The sequence below is a fragment of the Scyliorhinus torazame genome, chromosome 1 (assembly GCF_047496885.1).
Source record: "Scyliorhinus torazame isolate Kashiwa2021f chromosome 1, sScyTor2.1, whole genome shotgun sequence".
NCBI lineage: Eukaryota > Metazoa > Chordata > Chondrichthyes > Carcharhiniformes > Scyliorhinidae > Scyliorhinus > Scyliorhinus torazame.
Window position 1 is genome coordinate 342,720,636 of NC_092707.1, and position 24,312 is coordinate 342,744,947.

The 24,312-nt window shown below is 43.0% G+C and overlaps 1 protein-coding gene and 1 long non-coding RNA gene across 2 annotated transcripts in view; one reads left to right on the forward strand and one right to left on the reverse strand.

The window, feature by feature from the left end:
• The window catches only part of LOC140425338 (uncharacterized), a 33,292-nt gene extending 11,140 nt beyond the window's left edge, over positions 1 to 22,152 (forward strand). Inside the window, exons 2-3 of the long non-coding RNA XR_011947837.1 lie at positions 14,550 to 14,642; positions 20,146 to 22,152. This is a non-coding gene — a long non-coding RNA (uncharacterized lncRNA). The remainder of the gene's footprint in view (positions 1 to 14,549; positions 14,643 to 20,145) is intronic.
• Positions 1 to 24,312, reverse strand: part of rab3gap2 (RAB3 GTPase activating protein subunit 2 (non-catalytic)) — a 117,152-nt gene that overhangs the window by 65,164 nt on the left and 27,676 nt on the right. The window contains exons 5-12 of the mRNA XM_072509477.1: positions 22,479 to 22,526; positions 20,285 to 20,360; positions 14,242 to 14,343; positions 12,655 to 12,754; positions 8,227 to 8,325; positions 5,526 to 5,674; positions 4,736 to 4,815; positions 3,432 to 3,521 (exon numbers count right to left, since the gene is read on the reverse strand). Coding sequence (XP_072365578.1) covers positions 3,432 to 3,521; positions 4,736 to 4,815; positions 5,526 to 5,674; positions 8,227 to 8,325; positions 12,655 to 12,754; positions 14,242 to 14,343; positions 20,285 to 20,360; positions 22,479 to 22,526 — 744 coding nt within the window. The remainder of the gene's footprint in view (positions 1 to 3,431; positions 3,522 to 4,735; positions 4,816 to 5,525; positions 5,675 to 8,226; positions 8,326 to 12,654; positions 12,755 to 14,241; positions 14,344 to 20,284; positions 20,361 to 22,478; positions 22,527 to 24,312) is intronic.

The window sequence follows — 24,312 nt, forward strand, 5'->3', positions numbered from 1 at the left end:
CGCCGGAGGAATTTCCGCCCCGCCAGCTGGCGGAAACGGCCTTTGTTGTCCCGCCAGCTGGCGCGGAAATGACATCCCCGGGCGGCGCATGCGCGGAAGGTCAGCGGCCGCTGACAGTTTCCCACGCATGCGCAGTGGAGGGAGTCTCTTCCGCCTCCGCCATGGTGGAGACCGTGGCGGAGGCGGAAGGGAAAGAGTGCCCCCACGGCACAGGCCCGCCCGCGGATCGGTGGGCCCCGATTGCGGGCCAGGCCACCGTGGGGGCACCCCCCGGGGCCAGATAGCCCCGCGCCCCCCCTCCAGGACCCCGGAGTCCGCCCACGCTGCCTTGTCCCGCCGTTCAAAAGGTGGTTTAATCCACACCGGCGGGACAGGCAATTTATTGGCGGGACTTCGGCCCATCCGGGCCGGAGAATCCAGCGGGTTGGCCCGCCAACCGGCGCGGCCCGATTCCCGCCCCCGCCGAATATCCGGTACCGGAGACTTCGGCAACCGGCGGGGGCGGGATTCACGGCAGCCCCCGGCGATTCTCCAACCCGGCAGGGGGGGGTCGGAGAATGACGCCCCATATCTTACAAAAACGGGGTACATTTGAATTCCAAATCCTACCATGTATAGAAATGAACTCTGAAGCAATATTCTCTCCTTTACACACACAAAAAAACAAATCTTTTTGTTCTTAAGCTGCCAAATACTTTGAATCCAGCTCCGTAATCTACTAATTGATTTGCATGGGCAAACAGTAGGATCAGGGGCGTCATTCTCTGACCCCCCAGCGGGTCGGAGAATGGCCGTTGGCCGCCCTGAATCCCGCCCCCGCCGGTTGCCGAAGTCTCCGGTACCGGTGATTGGGCGGGGGCGGGAATCGGGCCGCGCCGGTTGGCGGGCCCCCCCCGCTCGATTCTCCAGCCCGGATGGGCCGAAGTCCCGCCGAGAAATTGCCTGTCCCGCCAGCGTAAATTAAAGTAGCTATTTACCGGCGGGACAAGGTGGCGTGGGCGGGCTATGGGGTCCTGGGGGGGGGCGCGGGGCGATCTGGCCCTGAGGGGTGCCCCCACGGTGGCCTGGCCCGCGATCGGGGCCCACCGATCCGCGGGCGGGCCTGTGCCGTGGGGGCACTCTTTCCCTTCCGCCTCCGCAACGGTCTCCACCATGGCGGAGGCGGAAGAGACTCTCCCCACTGCGCATGTGCGGGAAACTGTCAGCGGCTGCTGATGCTCCTGCGCATGCGCCGCCCCGAATGTCATTTCCGCGCCAGCTGGCGGGGCAACAAACGCCGTTTCCGCCAGCTGGCGGGGCGGAAATCCCTCCGGCGTCGGCCTAGCCCCTCAAGGTCAGGGCTCGGCCCCCAAAGATGCGGAGCATTCCGCACCTTTGGGGCGGCGCGATGCTCGTCTGATTGGCGCCGTTTTGGGCGCCAGTCGGCGGACATCGCGCCGTTGGGGGAGAATTTTGCCCCAGGTAACCGAGACGGCTGGTGAGGCCAGTGCAGTTGATGCATATGTGGACACTTCCAAAAGGTGTCCGATGAAATTACCATATATTAGTCTTATTGGCAAAACTGAAGTCCTTGGACTAAAAGAGGTAGCAGCAGCACGAATACAGAATTGGCGGAGACTAAAAAATAGAATTGTGGAGAATCAATGGTTTTAAGCTGAAAGAAGCTTATATATGGCAGTGTTCCCACGGTTCAGTATTAGGGCCATTACTGTCCTGATATAAATGAATGACTTTGATATTCATGGTACAGGTGATAATTTAAAAATTTTCAGATGACAAAACTAGGAAGTGTAATAAACAATCAGCAAGCTAGCAATATACTTTTCAGAAGTTAGGGACGGGCTGGTGGAATGAACAGGCACATGGCAAATCAAATTCAATGCAGGAAAAAGTATGATGTTATACCTTCTGGTAAGAATGAGGGGGACTGTGCATACTAAATGGTACAATTTTCAAGAGGGTGCAAAAACAGAGACTTGGCGGTGTTTTTGCACAAGTTCTTCAAGGTTGTAGAACAGGTAAATAAGGGAGTCAACAAAGCATGTGGGATTCTGGGTATTCAGCAGAGTGTACAAAAGCCAGGAAGTTACACTAAAGCTAGACAGAATACAGGTTGGGTCCTAGCTGGATTATTATGACCAATTCTGAGCACAACACTTCAGGAAGGATGCAACGGTTTTGGAGAGGGTGCAGAGGAGATTTACAAGAATGATTCCAGGGACGGGAGATGACTGTTATGTAGATGGAATAAAGCTGGAGTTGTTCTCTTTAGAGCACAGAAGGAAAAGAAAAGAGTTGACAGGTGTTTAAAATCATGAAGGGTTTAGATAAAGATTTACGGTGATTGGCAAAAGAACAATAGGCAACAGGAGGAGAAACGTTATGTAATCTAGAATGCATGGCCTGATAGGATGATGGACACAGATTCAATAGTCTCCTTTAAAGTGAATTTGCTAAATATGTGAAGAAATGTTTATTTGCAGGTATACAAGGAAAGAGCAATGGAGGATTAATTGGATTGCTCTTCAAAGAACCAGTGCAGACTGTAACCAATGAATAGCATGAACTATTCTACAATTGAAGATCTTGTAGGATTCCTGGGCAACATTTATCAATATTTTTTCAATGATGCAACAACACTGACTTCAGAAGTCTAACACAAAGATAACTGAAAAAACATTGATAGGTGACATAGATGATGGGCGTCATTCTCCGACCCCCCGCCGGTACCGGAGATCGGGCGGGGGCGGGAATCGGGCCACGCCGGTTGGCGGGACCCCCCGCTGGATTCTCCGGCCCGGATGGGCCGAAGTCCCGCCCAGGAATTGCCTGTCCCGCCGACGTAAATCAAACCTGGTATTTACCGGTGGGACAAGGCGGCGTGGGCGGGCTCCGGGGTCCTGGGGGGGGGGGGGGGGGGGCACGGGGCGATCTGACCCCGGGGGGGTGCCCCCACGGTGGCCTGGCCCGCGATCGGGGCCCACCGATCCGCGGGCGGGCCTGTGCCGTGGGGGCACTCTGTCCCTTCCGCCTCCACCACGGTCTCCACCATGGCGGAGGCGGAAGAGACTCTCCCCACTGCGCATGCGCGGGAAACTGACAGCGGCCGCTGACGCTCCCGCGCATGCGCCGGGAAACTGACAGCGGCCGCTGACGCTCCCGCGCATGCGCCGCATTTCCGCGCCAGCTGGCGGGGCAACAAACGCCATTTCCGCCAGCTGGCGGGGCAGAAATCCCTCCGGCGTCGGCCTAGCCCCTCAATGTTGGGGCTAGGCCGCCAAAGATGCGGAGCATTCCGCACCTTTGGGCCGGCGCGATGCCCGTCTGATTGGCGCCGTCTTTGGCGCCAGTCGGCGGACATCCCGCCGTTGGGGGAGAATTTCGCCCGATATTTTTTTTAATTCTTTGTTGTTAAATAAACATTTACCCACCTTACAGCAAGAGGGGTTGCAGGTTCAACTTTTGGCTTATGTTTCTGCACCGACTCTTCGTCATGCTTGCTTTTCCAACCAAGCCATCCACTGGAAAATGCAGCAAGAAGCTCTTATAACAGTCACAGTCTGTTAAGGTTTAGGCAAAATGCAAACCTGCCAACCATGCATCTTACTTTAAAACATCACCTCTACACAGTTAACAGACCCAGACACTTCTTCCACCAAGAAAAGACATAACATTGAAATTGAAAAAAACACCCAGGGCAGGATTTTCCAGTCCCACCCACGGTGTGAATCATCATGGGCAGGCCAGAAAATTTGACGGACCAGCTAAGGCAGCATTGACTTGGGTGGGGGGGCCGGCAAGGACTCAAAAAAAGCAACCTAAAACAGAGGAAGTTTGTATTCATTAACTGGAAGGGCAGATATTACATTTGCAGTCTCATCTTCTCTTGAAGATGATAAAACTCTGAATTACACTCTCATAATTCATTTTTCAATATGCAAACCTAAGTAGAATACAATTCAAAGACAAAGTTAATTTAAGTCCATATCAGAAGGAGGTGAAGGAATGTGTCTTTACATGAACATGCTTGGAGATCATCCAAGCCAGAGGTGCCAGAGGTACATGAAAAGCAAATATCTCCATAAACTTGAAATCGCAAACCCTCAATCAAATTTATAACAGGTAAATAAGGAAATGACATAATTGTAACAATTTAATATTGTCATGTGAGTGTCCCTTTAAGAAAAGTTTAGTCTTTTATCATGTGACTTGTAGCACATTGGGCTGTGGCGGGCTGTGAGGGGAGAGGGGGTTTCAGTTTCAATTTGACTGCTGTGGACTACAGAAAGAGAAAAGAAGTGTTTTGTCTGTTTCTCTCCGTTTTCATTTTAAAAGTTGTTCCAGTAAAAAGCATATTGGGTGTGGTTAACTGCCTTGTTAACTTTAAAGATATAGTTGTTTGCGGAAGAAGTTTGAATCTGCTGTTTTGACCTGGATCAGAATTTCAGTCCCATTCGAGTGAGAATACAGTGTGCTGGGCCACACCCTTGAAAAGGGATTTTGGTTTAATTGGATAAACTACATTAGAATAAATCTTGTTTGGATTAAAGTGTCTAGAAAGTCTGATGAGTCACACCTCCTAACCAAATTCAACATAAAGGTTGTAGGTCAGGTGAACCTTTCCAAACCCTGGCCCATAACAGTATGTAATTTCAAAAATGATCAAGCAGCAGTTCAATAACTTTGAAATTTAAAAAAAAAAATTTTAAATCAAAAAACAAAACTGGGTTCTTACCTTGCTGCATTGAATAAAGCTGATGTGAGCTTGCTGGCAACTGCTAAAGCAACATGCGATAGCAATGGCTGGGTACTACCCTGTAAATAGACAAACAAGATAATGTTTCATCAAAATGGTGGGGGTGGCAAAGTCCTTTTATTTAACATTGGCGTTAGAAAGTTACCAGAGAATTATTTGTTATAAATAATTTAATCCAAAATTGAAAATGGATTAGATGAAACTCTTTCAAATAAATCATTATTTGCTGTTAACAAGGCTTACTTGTACACGTTTTGGGGGGGGGGAGGGTGTAAAGTTGGGTAGTTTTTTGGGAGGGGGTGTCTGACTGTTGTCAGAGGTCAGGATGACACCGAATTCTACTGCACCGATCTTTGGGATGTGGGGAGTCGCTGGGGCTGCAGGAAGGGAAGGGGGCCTATGTCATGACCTTCGCCTCAGACTGCCCAGCAACGGATACTGCTGAACTGGAGGTCGGCGCCGCTGCCGAGGGTCGCCACTTAGTTGAAGGATTTGTATGAATTTCTTAGGCTGAAGATGAAGTTCTCCCTTAGGGGGGTGAGAGGAGGGGTTCGCGTTGGAGGCTGTTTCGGTCCGCGTTTGAGGAATTGTTGATCGGGGGGGGGGGAAATTGTACAAACTGTACGTACTTTGTTTATTTTGCGTTATGTTGACGTGTGTGTGTGTGTGTTTGCGTTTGGAATAAAATATATGTTTTCGAGACTTATTTAGATGCATGGATGTTCTAAAATCAAAATCTTAAATTGAGAGAAACTGAAGTATCACACACCTCCAAAGCATAGAAGAAACCAGTGAATGGACCAGAACCAACTGTTACATATTCTGACATAGCTGGTGGGCTGCTTTTTACAGTGGCATTAAATCCACCTAAAACAGAGGCAGTCTTCAACTGATCAAATGGACAAAGTGTCATGATTCCTAGCATAAAACAGAAAGATAAGTTAAGGCAAATATTGGAAGGATGTTCCACTCTGCAATAAACCATTAAAAAAGGGCATGATTGCTGCACTTCGTAGCTTCCAGTACACACAAAAGTGCTACACTGCAAGCCTGACTGACAATCTTAAATTGGGTGTTAGTGCAATTCATAGGACACAGAGGAAGCTACATATATTAATACACAGAATCTTGTTCCTTGCAGAAAGAGAGAACATGTACACACATTGTGCCTGTTTCAACGAAACAAAATAAGTGATAGCCATTCATGGTTCATTTTTCAGTGCCTGTTTCAATGAAACAAAATAGGTGATAGCCATTCATGGTTCATTTTTCAGGGCCTTGACCAATTGGAGTCAAACTGCCTTTTTTAAATTTTCAAACAATGCTTGGCAGTTAACTGACAGTCATCATTAACTGGTGCATTCTCCATGGCAATGCCTCTACCAGAATCCACTTGCCAACCAATCATTACTCTCTTTTCAAATAGTATAATGTTGTTTTTTCCCTTGTGTTAAAGGAAAAACTGGCCATAGTCCCACATGACCATAGGCTGATTTCTCCTGCGAGAGGGAGAGCTGACTGGTCATGATTTAACCTGAGGATTACCACACCTCAGGCAAGGGGAGTTGAGAAGGCGAACCTTCATGAGTAACCACAGCCAATATGGGGAATGAACCTGCGCTGTTGGCCTTGCTCTGCATCACGAACCAGCTGTCCAGCCCCCTCAAGAACTGGGGAAATGCAAGATTAAAAAATGAAACTGTCTGAAGGGGTGTTTTGATATGCGAATCAGCATACCAGTGCAAAAAGCAAGTGTTTACCTATGTGACTGGGAAAACAATGGTGGATGGAAGAGGTGACTTCAACGTGGAGAGATAAGGGAATTGGCACTTATATGCTAAAAGCCGGGTCTACAGGGCGAATAACATCAAAGGGAGAGTGATATATCCACAGCACAATGATTGGAGAAAGGGACACAGTAGAAGCAGCTACCTTCATAGCTAAACTAAGCTGCAGAAAACAGTCTCGCCCTGAAAACAAATTATTGCTATAAGACAGCTGGTTAAAATCGAAAACTCGAGCAGACAATTATAACTTTGTTGAAAATGAAGATGGTTTACCTAAACGTGGATAAATAGCCTGTTTGTGATAACTATTTGCTGGATTTGTCTCAGTCATATAATATTGGATGTTATTTGGGGACAAGGGGCATCTCAGAGTTCAGGATACGTATGTAGCTGGAAACAAACGGATAACTTCATGTGATGCTGTATATGTATAGCCATCAGTGTAGTTAAGTAACTGTTGTGGTGCATTATAGTCCTTCTTTTGTGTTTTTAAGTTAGTAAATATTTTTTATTAATTGATCAAAAAAACGACTGGACTGTTTTTCCATGGTTTGCATATCTTTTCTCTCAGTATACTAAATTGAAAATATACACCACTAAGAACTGGTGTTCCAAGTTATCCTTCAAGGTTTAACATCAGCGAGAATCTCAACACTGGTATTCTTGCGATTGTCCTAGAGTGCAAAATGTCTGTTCCAGGAGTGGTATTACTCCTGTGGTGCAGTCACCTTTCTTCACAGTTTTACAAATTCCAAATAGTTGGGTTCTCACTCGGGATCCGAACATAGCTGACTAAAATATGAAATTGCATCCTTAAATATTGGTATTCAAATCCAGAAGAAAATTTTTGCATTTGAAGCAAAATAGATCTTCAAACTGGAAATAGTGGAAGTTGTTGCCTGCAACATGGGATCCACAATTCAGTTAAAATAACAAAGCAAACAAAACATTAATCCAACAGTTAAAGAAACCACATCATGGCACTAAACTACTACTAAAGACCAAACAAATATTTCTGATGCATGTGTTCACAGAAACCAATTGTTGATATCAGACATAATATTATATCGCCTGGTGCAGAGCTAATTCTCACTAAAATCTGAAGCTGATCAAGCTTGGGATACATAGTGAAGAATTTAATGAAAATATGTTATTGCACCTAAAGCAGCCAATACCTGACATGGCATTTTACAATTTTTTTTTGCTAGGGAGGGAACAAATATGAGAAATGGAAGCAACACAAAAGATAATCCAAAAATACTGAAACAATAAATAATAGTGAAGAAGGGATTTTCACTAACTTCAGGAATTCACATATGACTTGAGCAGTTAGCTATTTTCCAGGTTCTCAACAATTCAGATCTTCCATTCCCATCAAATTGTATATTGATCATCCTGTATAAGTATGCTTTACCAATCAAATGGGTAATTGGTCTGAGTTAGTACCACGGATGCTATCGATGCTACTACACTTTGAGCCATGAGATTGGGCCACTAACTACATACGTTTCCCAGAGGCTCATTTTCTTGCCAGGCTGGTTGCTGATATCTTCAACATAATATGTGGCTATTTCCCCAGTACCTCATCTCCACTTGATAGTCAATCACAAGTAAACCAAACTGTCTGCAGGTATTATTCTGAAAAATGCCTCATGAAATGCCTTTAATGAATTCTTTCATTACCTATGCTTGCATGGTCCACTATCATATCAACATCCTGCAGGCCCCATTTCTTGTAAGTTAGTGGTGGAGGTTGTATGCTCTCAGCACCTGAAGCTGCAGCTGCAAGAATAACATAGCAAGATAGTAAAATATGCTGCTTTATGAGGAACCTGAAGTTATTTATTTTGTGCAACAGAATAACTCTCACAATGTACTTTATAAGAGAGGAATTGTTATACAATATAAAAACAAACCCTGCTGGAGATGTCCTAATTTTCAGTTCTGTATTACCACCAAATTGGAGATACAAGAGAACCACAAAATAGCAAATCTATCATAGGATTATGGGATATCATGGGTTATGGTGGGAGATACTCTGGAGGTGGTCTTATTTGGGAGAACAGATTTAGAGTTTGACTTCTAGTGGAATGAGAGTTGTCTATTAAGTCCAACTTGTAAAAAAAAAAAAAATCATCTCAGGATACAGGCATTGTCAGTAAGATTAGAATTAGTTTCCCATCTTCAGGTGCACGTGAGAAGGTAGTGCTGAGCTTTCTTCTTTAAACTATAGTCTCTTTGATGACAGTACCCTTACCATACTGTTAGGCAGAAAGTTCCAGGACTTTGACCCAATAACAATGAAACCTTCCTTAGTATTGACGGATGAGTATTTATTTTATTAACAATTGCTCTGGTTAATCAAGCCACCAGGCTAGGGCTGCCAGGATCTGACAGCACCTAGAGTGGGATCCTAGGCAGTGATAGCCAAAAAGGTAACTGCAGTCACCTTATGAAATTACAAACAACCTCTCACTACAAAACCCAAGTTGTGCTCCTCTCTCATCACTCTATCTGGCATGGACTTCTCTCCAACCTTCCACTTCTACCACTCAACTACCAATAATGCTGACAAATGCCAAGTGATCAGGGTAGATTGTGCAGCACCTACACAGCTGTGGCATGTTACAATTTTGAATCAAACTTCAGAAATAAAAATCAAGAACAAAATTTTAAAAGAAAAGATTTTCCATCTAGACAAAGTAAATAGATTGAAATAATTTTGCCCTCCTGTTCGGAGTAACTGCATTGCCGCATCATGTCACACGATGTTTCTCTTCCGCACAATACAACAAAAATATATTTCTAATAATTCATGCCTACAGCATTTCTATTTCTGGCAGTTTCACAGTCCAGTACATAAACCATATTTCACAAGAGACAATTTTCCAAATTCAAGGCTCATCAGAAATGAGCTCTGCAAATACTGGATTTCTACTGTCTTACAAATGAAGTACTTGGGGGAGGAAATAACTGTACTGGGGCAAAAATAATGGATTTTCACCCTTAAAAAGTGACAAGGTCTTCACTCCAGCGCACAACAGCGTGAACATGGCATTTGTGACGCCAAACGGTCTTCCAGCACCACAACATTTCTTGATTTTCTTCTGACATTCATTAAAAAAGTGGTATCAATTTGGATTTGGGAGGCAGAGGGTGAATAAGCAAGGAGAAAGGGACTCAGAAATTTACCAAATCAGAAGATTATTTGATTTTGTTTCATTAAAATCTGTCAGCTGCTTCTTCGATCACATTTAAATTGATAAATCTTAGATTTGTGATTTTGGGCTATGTGACATTAGATTTGAATGGTGCATTCGCTGTAAAGAATTTGAACACCTCAGCACAGATTTCTCCATTGAAGACTAAGCAAAAAATAGTTTGTAAATAATGCATATTTCAACTTTGCCAGGAGCACATCACCCTGAAAAGAACATAGAAGATTACTTCAGTAGGTTTACCTTTTCTGGAAGCTGGACAATGGCAAATTATAATTTTCTGCTCGTCAAAAAAAACTGAATGCTTGGCAGGGGTACGTGATTGGATTCAAGGTTAAGCCTCGTATTTTAGACAAGTTGTGTACATAATTTCTTCAGAAATGCTTTTCTGGATTATTTCTAATAATAAAATAACATTTTCTGTTTTGTCTTTTAGCGGTTAGCACTTGATTTCAGGGGGGTGGGGGTGGGAGAAAAATATTACAGGTGCTGGAAAATCAAATAAAAACATAAAACGTTGAAAATACTAAGAGGTCAGGAAATATCTGCAGGGAGAAACGGAGTTACTGACCAGGATTATTTTTGGCCGACGGGAACCAGCAGGGAACCCCTGTCGCGAACGTGGGGGCGGCCTGGCGGAATAAAGTGCTCCTTGGGCACTTAAGTGGCCATCATTGCGCCTCCCTATGACTGAGATCCCCGGCAGCAAAGGTCTCATCACTTGGAGTTGTCGACCAACCCTAGACCTGCTACTCATGGTCTCCAATGCCAGATGATTGGTGCCACCTACTGACAACAGATCCACCAGAAGTCTAGGATCATCGTGTGATCCCAGACACAGTTACGTGAAGGTAGAATGTGGATTGCTCCATGGGATCGCTGGAGAGGAGAAGATGGCAGAGGCAAAAGCTGGTTGGCCTTCCAAAGGTGCAGTAATGTGTGGCCATTTGCTCATCTCATGAAAGGCCATCGACCTGAAACACTATCCGGAATCTCCCGTTCTGGAGCCTAGGTTTGGTGGCAGGCACGAAAGTGGGAGTGATTTTAGCTGGACGGGGTGGGTACGATGGTTGGCCACATGTGATCTTGTGCTGTTCAGCTCATTAAGTATGGATCATGAGGAGCTCGTTGATTCTCACGGCTGGGGCAGCCAAGATGTCACCATTACCTCATGAGGTTAAAGGGCCAGCAGCCACACTTTAAGGTCTCCAGGACAGTCTGCACTGTCCCTTCGATCTTTGCCTAGCCACTGTTCTGTTCTTCCCCCCTTCCTTGGTCACCCTGCATTCAACTTACACTGTCACCACCCAGTCTCAAGCATAGGCTGACACTTAGAGACCCTCTCCAAAGAGGACAATGCAGCAGAAATTTGCCAATAATCATGGAAGACGTCTACCTCACAAGGTGCATGCCACTCGTGCAGTCGTAAAAGTGATGTTCTCCCCCCCGGGAAATGCCTTTAGATATATGCAGGTGAGGGCTTTTGTGAGGCGACAGGTGAGGGAATTCCCGTTGCTCCCGGCACAAGAAGTTCAAGATAGGGTGATCTTGGGTGTATGGGTCGGGGAGGGCAAGGTGTCGGAAATACACCAGGAGTTGAAAGAGGGGGAAGCGCTGGTAGAAGAGTTGAAGGGTAAATGGGAGGAGGAGCTGGGGGAGGAGATCGAGGAAGGTCTGTGGGCTGATGCCCTAGGTAGGGTTAATTCCTCCTCCTCGTGTGCCAGGCTCAGCCTGATACAACTTAAGGTGGTCCACAGAGCGCACTTGACGGGGGCGAGGTTGAGTAGGTTCTTTGGGGTAGAGGACAGATGTGGAAGGTGCTCAGGGAGCCCGGCGAACCATGTCCATATGTTTTGGTCATGCCCGGCACTGGAGGGGTTCTGGAGACGAGTGGTGGGAGCAATATCTCAGGTGGTGAAAGTCCAGGTCAAGCCAAGCTGGGATCTAGCAATATTTGGAGTAGTGGACAAACCGGGAGTGCAAGAGGCGAAAGAGGCCGGCATTCTGGCCTTTGCGTCCCTAGTAGCCCGGCGAAGGATCTTGCTAATGTGGAAGGAGGCGAAGCCCCCCAGCCTGGAGGCCTGGATAAATGACATGGCTGGGTTCATAAAGTTGGAGAGGATTAAGTTCGCCTTGAGGGGGTCTGCGCAGGGGTTCTACAGGCGGTGGCAACCGTTCCTAGACTATCTCGCGGAGCGTTAGTGGAAGGTCGGTCAGCAGCAACCTTGGGGGGGGGGGGGGGGGGGGGGGTGCGGGTGGAGGGGACGTCCTGGGGGGGGGGGACACGACACTGCCTGGGAGGGTGGATGAGCAAGAGATAACATGAAGGGTTGGATAAACTGGCACGTACGCGTGAGGGCCAGTGTACAAAGCTGTGTAAATATATCATTTTGCCATGTATATATCTTGTTCTGCGCGATTTCTCTTTTTTTTTGTTACGAGAGGGGGGGGGGGGTTATTGTTTGTAAGGGAGAAAAATTGTGTTAAAAAACTTTAATAAATATATATATTTTTTAAAAAAGTGATGTTCTAATTTCTCGCTCGTGGGGAACTTAATTTTGAGGGAAGCCAAGTTCAGCAGCTAGCATGACATGCTAATGCATGCAAAAGGATTACTGACATCATTCATTGGGAAGATCCATCTGTCTTTAACCTGCCTTTAAAGTCCTGAGAACATAATTGATAAATTTGATCACTGTCAGGATACTGGTTTTCGACCTCCCACCAAATTAACTTTCCCTGCCCGCCAAGCTTCCTGCTGCTGGTGGAACCTGAAGATTCCGCCTGTTAGCTCTATTTCCCAGCTGCTGGAAAAAAAGAGACCCAAATTAAATTAAAATATTTGCCAAAAATAAAATATTACGCTTGGTACATTAATTGTTTAAAATATTACCTCTTGCCACCTGGTTTCGACAGGCACGCAGAGACTGAAAGAGACTGAATCCATCAATTGTTACAAGGGCAGCTGGATACAGAATACTCAATTCTTCGTGCTGAGAAAACAAAATGAGAATTTAATTCATAATAAAGCATGAAATCATCGGAATAAGTTACTAAATATGTCAAAGACACCTAAAATGTAGCTTTAAAAAAAACCTACCATCTTCTCAACAAGTTGAGAGGGGAATTCTACAGATCGTCAGTCATTAAAACTGGTCAGATTTATTCTAGTTATTTTTGGACACTAAAGAGATATATCCTTTCAGACACTGCATTTTTGCAAATCTAGCAATAAAATCTTTTCTCACTTTCCCTTTAGGAAATGCAAAGCAGCTATCCTCTCACTGTAATGAAACCCTGTTTGCACAGTTTTATCATTGATTAACATGCTTTTCTAATCTTTATATGGCAGATGGACAGCATAAGAAAATTCAACCCTCTCTCTCCTCCAAGCTTAATTGAAGTAGATGAATTTGGTCATAGAATGGCAAGTTGGAACTGCAATTAATAATAAAAGTCTTCAACCAGTCTGAAAATATGGTGCAAAAGTCACTCCCTTGCAATGCAATGTTACCATCACAAAAATTAACATGTTAGAGAATTACTTAAAATGATATTTTCCATGTTGCACCAAGATTAGCCATCTTCACAGAGGGAGATGTGTCTTACTCACGGAGGATATATTTTTTGTTGCATTGTTTTGCATCAAAGACTGCATTATCCAATATATAAGGCAACATGGACGAAATATAACATTTTACCAAACTTAGGATAAAAATAAATACAATCCTAAAATCACTGCTCAGACTCCACACAGCATAACAACTTTGTAAGCTACTCCTCAAATATTGCAACATAAACATGAAAATAATCACTGATTTTGTACTTTTGGGGGGGGGGGGGGGGGGGGGAAGCTCTTTACCCTAACCCCATCAGGATGAACTACACTTCGGTGTAATCTAGTCACACAGGAAAATCTCTGTTACCAGGCATGCTCACGGAATCAAAGGTGCCAATTAATCAAATATTCCTGTTAGCCAAGATGTAAGGTGCGTTTGCGTTTTCATCAGATTGGAAAGCTGCAGGGTGATCGCACGGGTGTCGAGGTGTTGAGAGAAATGGCGGAGCGCGTGAATCCCATGAGCATTGCAGAGGGAACACAGTGCTGCAGAACAGTAGGAGGCAGAGACTAGAGCGAGGACAGGCCACCAATAATAACTACCAATGTGATTGACATCTCCATTCATAAAACAGAATTCCAAGTTGGTAAAGTATTGGAAAACAGAAGTTTTATTGTACTTCCAAATATCTCAAGGTAAATGTAAACTAATTAATTTGATAAATCTCCCAGCACTTACACAGATATATTTACTAGAAACTACCATGGTACAAGAATAATATGCGAAATCAAATAAATAATTAGATAACAAAAATGAAATACTATTATTCATGCAGGAGTATTGTATATGCATTACATAAATCTGTGCGTTTAACAAAGTATCGTATCCAACCGTTTCTAAAAAGCTTTCCAAGAGCTCACCTGCTCTGTCACACCAGGATGTCTGGGAATCTCGTATGTCCGACACTTTAACTGCAGGACTGGGTCTTCGTTTAAAAGCTGTGCCAAAAGGAGAACTCCATTCTGCACAAAAAAAAATGGATTCTTCCAACAACATGTAATGTAAAAATTGTTGTCACTGACCACTTTCTTAAGTGGACAACCAGCTTTATGACACCATTAACTTCACTCATTTTCAGTTTGTGCTAGGTGGGACTATGGAAAGCATGAGTGCCATTATTCTCCATTTGAAAGATATTTAATTTTGAATAAAATTCTATCTTCCCCAGTTCATGGATATGTGCAACCAATCAACATGGAGTGAGGTGGGCAAGTGTGGACCAGGTTTGCGTGAATTACAAGAGCATCTTGGAAGGACTGAGGCAAGTTGTTCTGGAGACACAACTAGATACAGGACAGGACAATGAGAAAACCATCCCAAAGGACACAGAAATAGCGGCAGGACAGGACTTCACATGGATAGGCACATGAACAGACCGGGTATAGAAGGATACAGGCGGTTGGTCTAAATAGGACACATGATCGGCGCAGGTTTGGAGGGCCGAAGGGCCTGTTGCTGTGCTGTATTGTTCTTTCTTCTAGTCTCTTTCCAATCCACTGACATTTTACTGTCCAGTAACTCCCTCAAAGAAGATCAATGTTGTGCAAATCCCTTCATTTTCACTCAGTAATCTGAGATAATTACCAGCTACCTTTGGAGACTTCTTTTGATTAATTTAAGAATGTGCAGGATGGTCATCTCATTTATACAAAGTCATTTATTTTGTTTTGATTATCTCAACTGGTGTTCACGTCTTCCCTTGTGATTACTTGTCCTATTGCCTTCTTAAAGCCACTTAATAAAAAGAACTTTAAAGTTTAATCCTCTATATCTATACATTTCCTGATGGTCAACTTGGATCCCTTAATCAACTTTTCTGAGTTTTCTGGAATTTCTTATATTCACTCCAATGAATTCCTATCTATTTCTCCAAGATGGAATCGGTAAAGATTGCTTTTCCTCTATATTTACCCTTCCAGTTCACCTTTCCCATTACTCCTTTATTTGGATCTGTCCAATTAAAATTATTTAACTTTACATCGAATCCTGTCCAATTCTTTCCCCTCAGTATCAAAACAGCCTCAACAAAAGTAACATATGGCATAATTTGTGACCACTTATCTTTTAGGATACATAGCAAGAATGAGACAAAAAGAAGAGCACACAGGAAAGCAGAGTAAAAAGATGATCAGAAAGAGACGGGCAAAAGGAAGAGGGGAGGAGCGGAGGAGTGGCAAGAAATGGATGGTTGCCCTTGTTGGCTTGCACCCTATTAAAGGCTGCACCAGCATTCACTGTATTTGCCTTCCTCCCAACAATAATAAAGATCAAATTCACCTTGTACAACAAACAAAGGACAAAGTTGTAAATTAGCAGAAATACACTAATGGGTGATATTTTTAGTTAATAGATACGCTGGTGATCCCAAAAAGCACTACGTAAATGAAAGTCTTTTGTTGCTGTTACCCCAATGAGAGGAAATCCAGATTTAGAAGATCTGTTCCATCAAACTTGATTTGATTACTAATGATCTGTTCAGCCCCACACAATGGTTGGAAGGACAATGTTGTCAATAGCAAGAAAGCATTTTGTTATGAGGACAGAAAGCTTTGGTCCTCCTGATACTGAGTTGGATAAAGATAATTCATTCAGGAGTTGATAGCAGAAAATGATGGATAGTCGAGGGGTCAAGAGAAATGGTTAAATAGAGGTGATCAATTGTTATAGCATTCAAGATGATTAAGAAAGAAGAGAATGGATACAGCGCCACAGGCTCAGAGTGTCACAGGTATATTTAGCTGGGGTTATTCAGGTGCCGCAAGTAGGGGGAAGCTGGTCTGGAGGGATTGAAAAGACCTCCAGAAGAAATGGACACGAGAACTGTAAAATGACAAGTTTAAAGCCATTAGCAAACAAGCGATGTTGAATATCGGCCAGGGCAGCACGATGGCACAGTGGTTAGCATTGCTGCCTCACAGTGCCAGAGGCCCGGGTTCAATTCCAACCTTGGGTGATTGTCTGTGGAGTTTGCACCTCCTTAGTATCTATGTGGATTTCCTCTGGGTGCTCCAGTTTCCTCCCACAGTCCAAAGATGTGCAGGTTGGGTGGGGTTATGGGGATAGGGCGGGGGAGAGGGCCTAGGTAGGGTGCTCTTTCAGAGGGTCGGTGCTGGCTCGGTGGGCCAAATGGCCTCCTTCTGCACTGCAGGAATCCTATGGTTTTAAGATGAGTGGATCAAGCTTGAGGTTTCTTTTTTTTTTAAATGAGGGTGACGGGTTTAATGAAGATTTAGAACCATATTTTTAAAAAACAAAGAACATTTCATTGGTTTCAACAACTGGAATGGGAGAATAAAGGATGGTAAGCATCAGATTTGAATGGTAAAATGATTAAGTAAGCAAGAAAGGGTCCATGAATGAAGGGATCTGGGGAAAGTTGGAAGTCATGAGGCCTGAATAATACAAGATGGTCTAGAGTGGTGGGAGGGCTATCAGAGGTTATATGGTGGGAGAAGGAAGAGACACGAGCTGTATACATGGTCTAAGACACTAAGAAATCAGTATTGTGTGCTTGAAATGAGAGCGTGGTCGGAGCAAAAGATAGTGCTTGTTGCTCAGGCAGTATGTCATACAACAACTGCCTTTTGCTTTTCTGGGCCTAGAAACAAGGTACGGTTAGGAGCCGGACAGCACCATCGCTTAAGGGAAAAAAAATCCAAAATATCCAATTTTTCAAGGGACCAGTTCTGTAAATTTCAAATGCAGTTGTCTAAAAAATGTAGTGGAAAGTCTTTTGGACAGAGCTATTAAGATGGAAAATTTGGTTACATTCTATTCACGGCAGAAAATTAGTTTCAGTCTGAGTGTTCCCAAAGAAGTTTCTCATCTCCCAAAACTAATTTTAAAAAACACTCTAAATTGTGAAAGTTAACATTCGTTCTTTACATCCACTGTCAAACACAAATGAGCAAGATGTCTAGCTCACTCTAGAAACATCAACACAATTTAACCCGTCCTGACTAAATTTGTACGAAAGCAAAATTTGGCATGGATGGTGGAAATCTGTAATTAAAAACAAAGAAAATGCTGCAAATACCCAGCAGGCAGCATCTTAACATTTCAGATCAAAATGTTGAAATCAGTTGAAACTGATAAAAGGACATTGACCTGAAATGGTAACTGTTTCTCTCCACAGATGCTGTCTGGCCTGATGACTAAATTTGCATTTCATGGTCTCTCCAACTTAAATCAACATTCTGCCACAATAAGCATAACTCTCCCAATACCCACAGGTATAACAATCTTAACATCTCACTGATGGCTGTCAAAAAATGTTACTGATGATCTCCTGCTGAAACTGTGAATACTGACTGAAAAGATGCACTTCACAAATCCTGCAGTGTATTAATTTGTTATTGCTGCTCTGCTGTGCAAAATGCTTTAGGGCAAGAATTTGCAACTTATCAGATAGTGAAGTAGTCTGTCTCTGCACACAACAAAAGCTGAACATCACCCAGGCTTAGGCTGCTGAGTGGCAAGTAATATACAACCCTGATTAAGTGCCAGGCAATCACCATCTCCAACAAGAGTTTAATAACCTCTCCTTGATATTAAAAATGCATTACCACTGTCAAATGCTGATCTACCTACAACTCCCCCTCTCCCGTGAACCCCCCACCCATCACTACCATCAATATTCTGGAGGAATATATACTATACTGTGGCTAAAAGAGCCAGTCAGAAGTTCAGTCTTCTACAGTATGGCAAACCTCCTGATTTTCCAAAGCTTGAAACATCAGCACCTCCAAGTCACACACCATCCAGACATATTTTGCTCCATAAACCAGAGTTTAATCTACCTGTTAATACTGTGTGAGAAGAATTTCCTGACATCAGTCCAATGATGACCTTGTGCTTTTCAGTTCTATCCAACAATTTACTTTGAAAGTAATATACTGGATTTTCTATAGAAGATTATCCTTCAGATGCCTCCACGCTGAAAACTCAAGTCTACCCAATCTTTCCCCCCAATTCAACACATCTGACATTGGTCACAGCTTTGCAGCTTGTCTCTACACATTCTCTAGCATTTAATAGTCTCTTATTTCTTGGTGACTAGAAATAGGCATACTATTCCAGGTGTGGTACGCCAGTGCACAGATATTAGTGTATGTCTGCCTTTAACTTATATTCCATTTTTTAAAACAAATTTAGAGTATCCAATTATTTTTTTCCAATTAAGGGGCAATTTAGCGTGGCCAATTCATCTACCCTGGACATCTTTGGGTTGTGGGGGTGAGACCCATGCAGACACGGGGAGAATATGCATTCCACTCTTGTGACTAGTATTGGGAACATATTTAACAGATTTAATAAGACACTCGAGTCTCTTTCAGTTTCAACATCCATGCAGCATCAGTTCCATCTAATGTCTCCATTCCAGATGTATCATTTATATCTGTCTATGTTCTGCCCACATAGGGGCTGGTTTAGCACAGTGGACTAAATAGCTGGCTTGTAATGCAGAACGATGCCAGCAGCGCGGGTTCAATTCTCGTACCGGCCTCCTCGAACAGGCGCCGGAATGTGGCGACTAGGGGCTTTTCACAGTAACTTCATTGAAGCCTACTCATGACAATATTCGATTACATATTTTCCCCAACTCATTGTAATATCTCAGTTAACTCCTCTAGTTAGGCTGTTCGTCCTATTTTGGTATCATCTGCAAAGGAGAGAATTTTGTTTTCAATTTCGGAGCCAGATAATTTATGCAAAATATGGAACCATAATGAAACCCCAATCAAGGTTTCTCACTCAGAACATCACTCCACTGACATAAATACTCTCAAGTACTTGTTGCTTCCTTCTCTTCGGGGTGCTCTTTTATCATGAGATGTTGATAGTCATGAAGGCTTTAGGCAGAGTTGAAAGGAAGAAATTGTTGTCATTGGCAGAAGGGGCGAACACAGATTTAAGGGGACTGGCAGAAGAGTGAGATGACAACCTGAATAGATTGTGGAAAGCCTGCTAATGTGATGCCCCTTGACTTAAAAAGGGCATCTGATAAATCTCCATGCAAAAACCCTTAAACTAAAAAGCATTAGATGCTGCCCGACTGCTGGGTGTTTCCAGCATTTACTGTTTTTATTTCAAAATAAACTAAACTACTCAGGTTAAACACCTCTAATGCTAATAAAACTCCATACTAACACTTTGATTAACTTAAGAAGGAAGATGGTTTGTACTGAAGGGTACTTAAAAAAGAAAGTTATTTTAAAGAAAAACTTGAGTCAACCTACAAGGAATAGAAGGCATAGAAACGGGTCATTCCACCTGGCATTTGTGCTTAATTTGACTTAATACAAACTGGGAACCCAACCTGATTTCACAAAACCATGGAATATCTCAGGTGGTTACAAAAAAAAAAAAACTCTCAATAGTGAGGCAGCACCTCATGATGAGAGAAATAGAGTTAGCTTTCATATCAATTACTTTTTGTCAAAACTGTCAGAGATACAACAGATTTATAAGTCAGGAACTAGGGAAAATGGAAAGTCTGTGACATGGTGGAAGGCAGGAGAGATTAAATAACAAAAGGAAATGTTAATGGGACAAATAAAGTAATAGGAGATGGTCCTGAGCGGTATAAATGAGAAAAGTCATAGTAAACATGAACAGCTGTCATCTGAAACAAAAAACAGGGGCAGAGGTTATGATCTCCCTTTGCCCCTTTCCTTGCATTTGTACTTGCTCAAAACATCTCTAACTTTTTCTAGTTCTGATGAAAGTTGACCTATTTGTTAACTTTGTTTCTCTCTTCACAGATGCTGACAAACTGGAGTATTTCAAGCTTTTGCGGTTTTTATTTCAGATGTCCAGCATCTGCAGTATTTAATTTTTGTATTCATGTTGAAATTGACATTTGGATTCCCTCTCACATAAATAAAAATCTGAATTAATTACCTCTGTATAAAATCGTACATATCCAGAGGTAAAACCAACAATGATACATGTCCAGTCCGGTCGCCCTGTGGAACTTCTGTCAATCAGAACAAAAGACATTGCATTCAGCATTAACACAAAATTCTAGGGTACATTCAAAAAATTGCTATCGCTTTGGTGATTTTGCTCTTTCAATGGTGCTATAACTATCATGTAAAAGTAGCCTAAATCCAAAATCCAGGCGCAACTAATTGCTTTTCCAAGAAATGTGAGAGAAGGGACGAAAGTTGCAAGCATCCTCCTGAATAGAAATTGTGTTAGAGGATTTCAGAGTTGCTGTGTCACCTCTGTTTTAAGAGAGAACAAAAGCAAAAACCAAGCAATTATAGATTTGTCATTTTATAAGTCATGGGGAAGTGTTCCCCCGACCAGCCCCCGCATTCAAAGGTTCATTCCTCCACCATTGCAGCCAACTCCAGCATGATGCCATCATGAAATTCCCCTCACTAATTAGATCCTCAAAGAATTAGAGTAGATTGTCAAGCATGATTTCCCCTTCATAAATTCATGCTCACTCTGTCTGATCCTGCCACTATTTTCCAAGTGCTCTGCTATAAAATCCTTGATAATGGATTCGAGAATTTTCACCACTACAGTATTTAAAGTCTCTGCTTCCACCACCTTTCAAAAGAGTCATGGCCCTCTGAGTGAAAATAATTCACACAACACAAGTGCCAGTCAGTGACCATCTCCAACAAGAGGTGATCTAACCACCTCCCGAAAACATTCAATGGCATTACCATCACAGAATGTCCCCACAATCTTGGGGTTATTACTGACCAGAAATTGAACTGGACCAGCCATATAAATTCTGTGGCCACAAGAGTAGGTCATATGCTGGTAATTCTAGCTCCCGACTCCCCAAAGCTTGTCCACCATCCACAAGGCACAAGTGTTCAGGAATACTCTCCAGTTGCCCGGATGAGTATAGCTCCACTACTCAAAAGAGGTTCAACACCACCCAGTACAAGGCAGCTTGCTTGCTCGGCACCCCATCCACCAACTTAAGCATTAATTCCTTGTTACCACTGATGCAGTGGTAACAATGTGTACCACCTACAAGATGCAATACAGCAACTCAACAAGACTCCTCCAACAGCACCTTTCAAAACCACAACCTCTACTACCTAGAAGTACAAGGGCAGCAGGCTAAAGGGAACACTGCCAGCAACAAGTTCCCCTCCAAGATGCACACCATACTGACTTGGAAATATATTGCCATTATTTTAATCTGTCTCAAATCAAAATTCTAGAACTCCATATCCATCAGGGCCGAACTCCATATCCATCAGGGCCATGGGTGTACCTACATCACATGGACTACAGTGGTTCAAGAAGGCTATTCACTAACACCATCTCATGGGTAATTAGGGATGGACAATAAATAAATAAATGGACTTCCTGACGATGCCAACATCCCATAAAAGAAAAAAAGTGGCCTCGCCAGTAACAGCTAGATTAAGTCAAGATTAGTTAAAATAAATCCAAAAACATTCAGTTTAGCTACTCAGCCATCAGGGGAGCCCCCATTAACCTCATACCCTTACAACAGAGAGCTCCATTCGTTATATTACAGCAAGAACCTAACTGCTAAACAATAAAAATAAACCAAATATTGGATCCATAATGTGGATCCTTTCTGGAAAAAGTACATTTTAATAGACAAGTGACATTGATAAAAGGTTTCAAGTGATAGCCAGTATTGGTTATAAAGGTTAAAATGTTATATATGCTGTTATATTGTTTAAATGGCATCAATTTAGTAAGCTGTTGGGAATACTGTAATGCTTCAGCTTATTCCAATTAAAAACTGCATATTTTGAAGTGTACTATTAATTGTTTTAATTATTTGTCTTCTTCACACATACTGCACACATGCTGGCTGGAAGAAATCTGGGGAGATTTTTCCAGCTAAGATTTAGATTAGCTAATAAGCCAAAGATGAAATGATTGGATGATCTATGTACACACACAAAGATTCTTATATATTCATTTCATAAACAATCTTAACATGCCAAATTTTCTGAAAACAAATACAAGTACAAAAATATCAAAATTAGATATACTGCAAAATATTGTATTATTTAGTTAACATTTTGTTTGTTTTGATCAAATGTATGCAGCTTTAAAACAGTCCCCGAGTAAAAACACTTACCTTTTCTGACTTGCTAGTGGAATACAAATAGCACTGCTGACACATTCACTGTTGAAAAAGAACACAATAAGTAATTAAGTTAGATGCCACTTGTCCATGGCACATAACAGATCTCAAGTGCAGCAAAAGCCTCACTAAAGAGAAATCAAACAGTTAAACCTATCGTGTGAAACCAAGCTTTATATAAAAAAATAATTTACTGGTTGGAAACCCTTAATTGATTTTCATTTGAAAAAGACTGAAGTCACATTCCTGTGACTTGAGATCACAGTCAAAGATGGCAGCACATTTGCAACACTGCACCATCTGCATTCCAAAACTACTGTGGAGACAACCTGTCAACAAATCCACATAAGGAACAATGCCCTTGTAAATGGATAAATGGGGGCCATCGCTTATCCCATTAGCCAAGTGTCCAATCACTTTGGTACTCAACTGGGTAGAGACAAATCATTGGATAACAGGGCCCCTGACTGAAAGGGGAATTCCCAGACAAGATATAATGAAGGTAACTGGAATACACTAGCCATGTCCATATTTGATCATGATGTGGAGATGCCGGCGTTGGACTGGGGTGAGCACAGTACGAAGTCTTACAACACCAGGTTAAAGTCCAACAGGTTTGTTTCGATGTCACCTGTTTTCTCTGCAGAACAAGGCAAGCAACTGAGATGCTATGGGGACAAGAACCTGAGTGAGTCCTTCCCTCGCTCTTTACATCCAATTTGCAAGTTGAACCCTGTCTGCTGATTTTAACTATGCAGGTCAACCCAAAGTTGCCGTCTCCAACAAAGAACCAATTCATTGTCCATTTACAGCTTTAAACCGCCTTGACGCCGAAAGCAACACACCCACTGAGTGAAAGTAGCAGGACCACAATGCTCAGCCTGAAGTTTACTGGTTTTTAGTCCCTTTCTGATAGACACAAAGTGAGAGGTCATCTTAAACCAATCAAGGAGATGTATAGAGCAACGGGAAGAATCTTCCTTGTTGAACTATACATCAGAGTGCTATAGGCAACTCACAAGAGCCTGTGCTGGAATTTGGGAGCACCTTAAAACCACCCTGGAAACTATGAAACAGCAGGCAGATAAACATGCCAAGGCCAGAGCATTCAAGCCAGGAGACCATGTATTAGCCCTACTACTAATAGTGTGAACTGGGCGGCATGTGGCACAGTGGATAGCACTGGGACTGCGGCGCTGAGGACCCAGGTTCGAATCCCGGCCCTGGATCACTGCCTGTGTGGAGTTTGCACATTCTCCCCATGTCTGCACGAGTTTCACCCCCACAACCCAAAGATGTGCAGGTTAGATGGATTGGCCATCCTAAATTGGAACAAAAAAAAATAATTGGGTATTCTAAATTTTTTTTTAAATAGTGTGAACCACAAAGTCAAGTTTAATGGCCCATGCAGCATTGTAAAGAGGATTAGCTCGGTGAAATATTTGATTGACACCCCAGATTGTAGGAAAAAAGCAATGGGTGTGTCACAAGAGAGTTAGAGCAATATTCTAGGCTAGGAAAGGGAAACACAAGAATAGGTCTGTCAAACAGTGTGGCAAGAGGAGAACAAAGGGGACAGTGAGGACAGGTTAGAGGGAAAGGGGGGCCTGGACGAATCCCAAATCGACCCCCGACCATCCGGTTAGCCAACATGGATTCATCGGGGAGATTATAGACCGTGCTCTTGTTATTTAAATGGAGAGCAGAAAGGAGATCTGACAAAGCTGCTCACAGCATTTAAAAAGATCTTTGGTACATTGTTAAACCACATCTGGTACCAATTGGCTAATCCTGTTCCTCTCTCTTTGGGATTTTCTTTCTTTGTCCG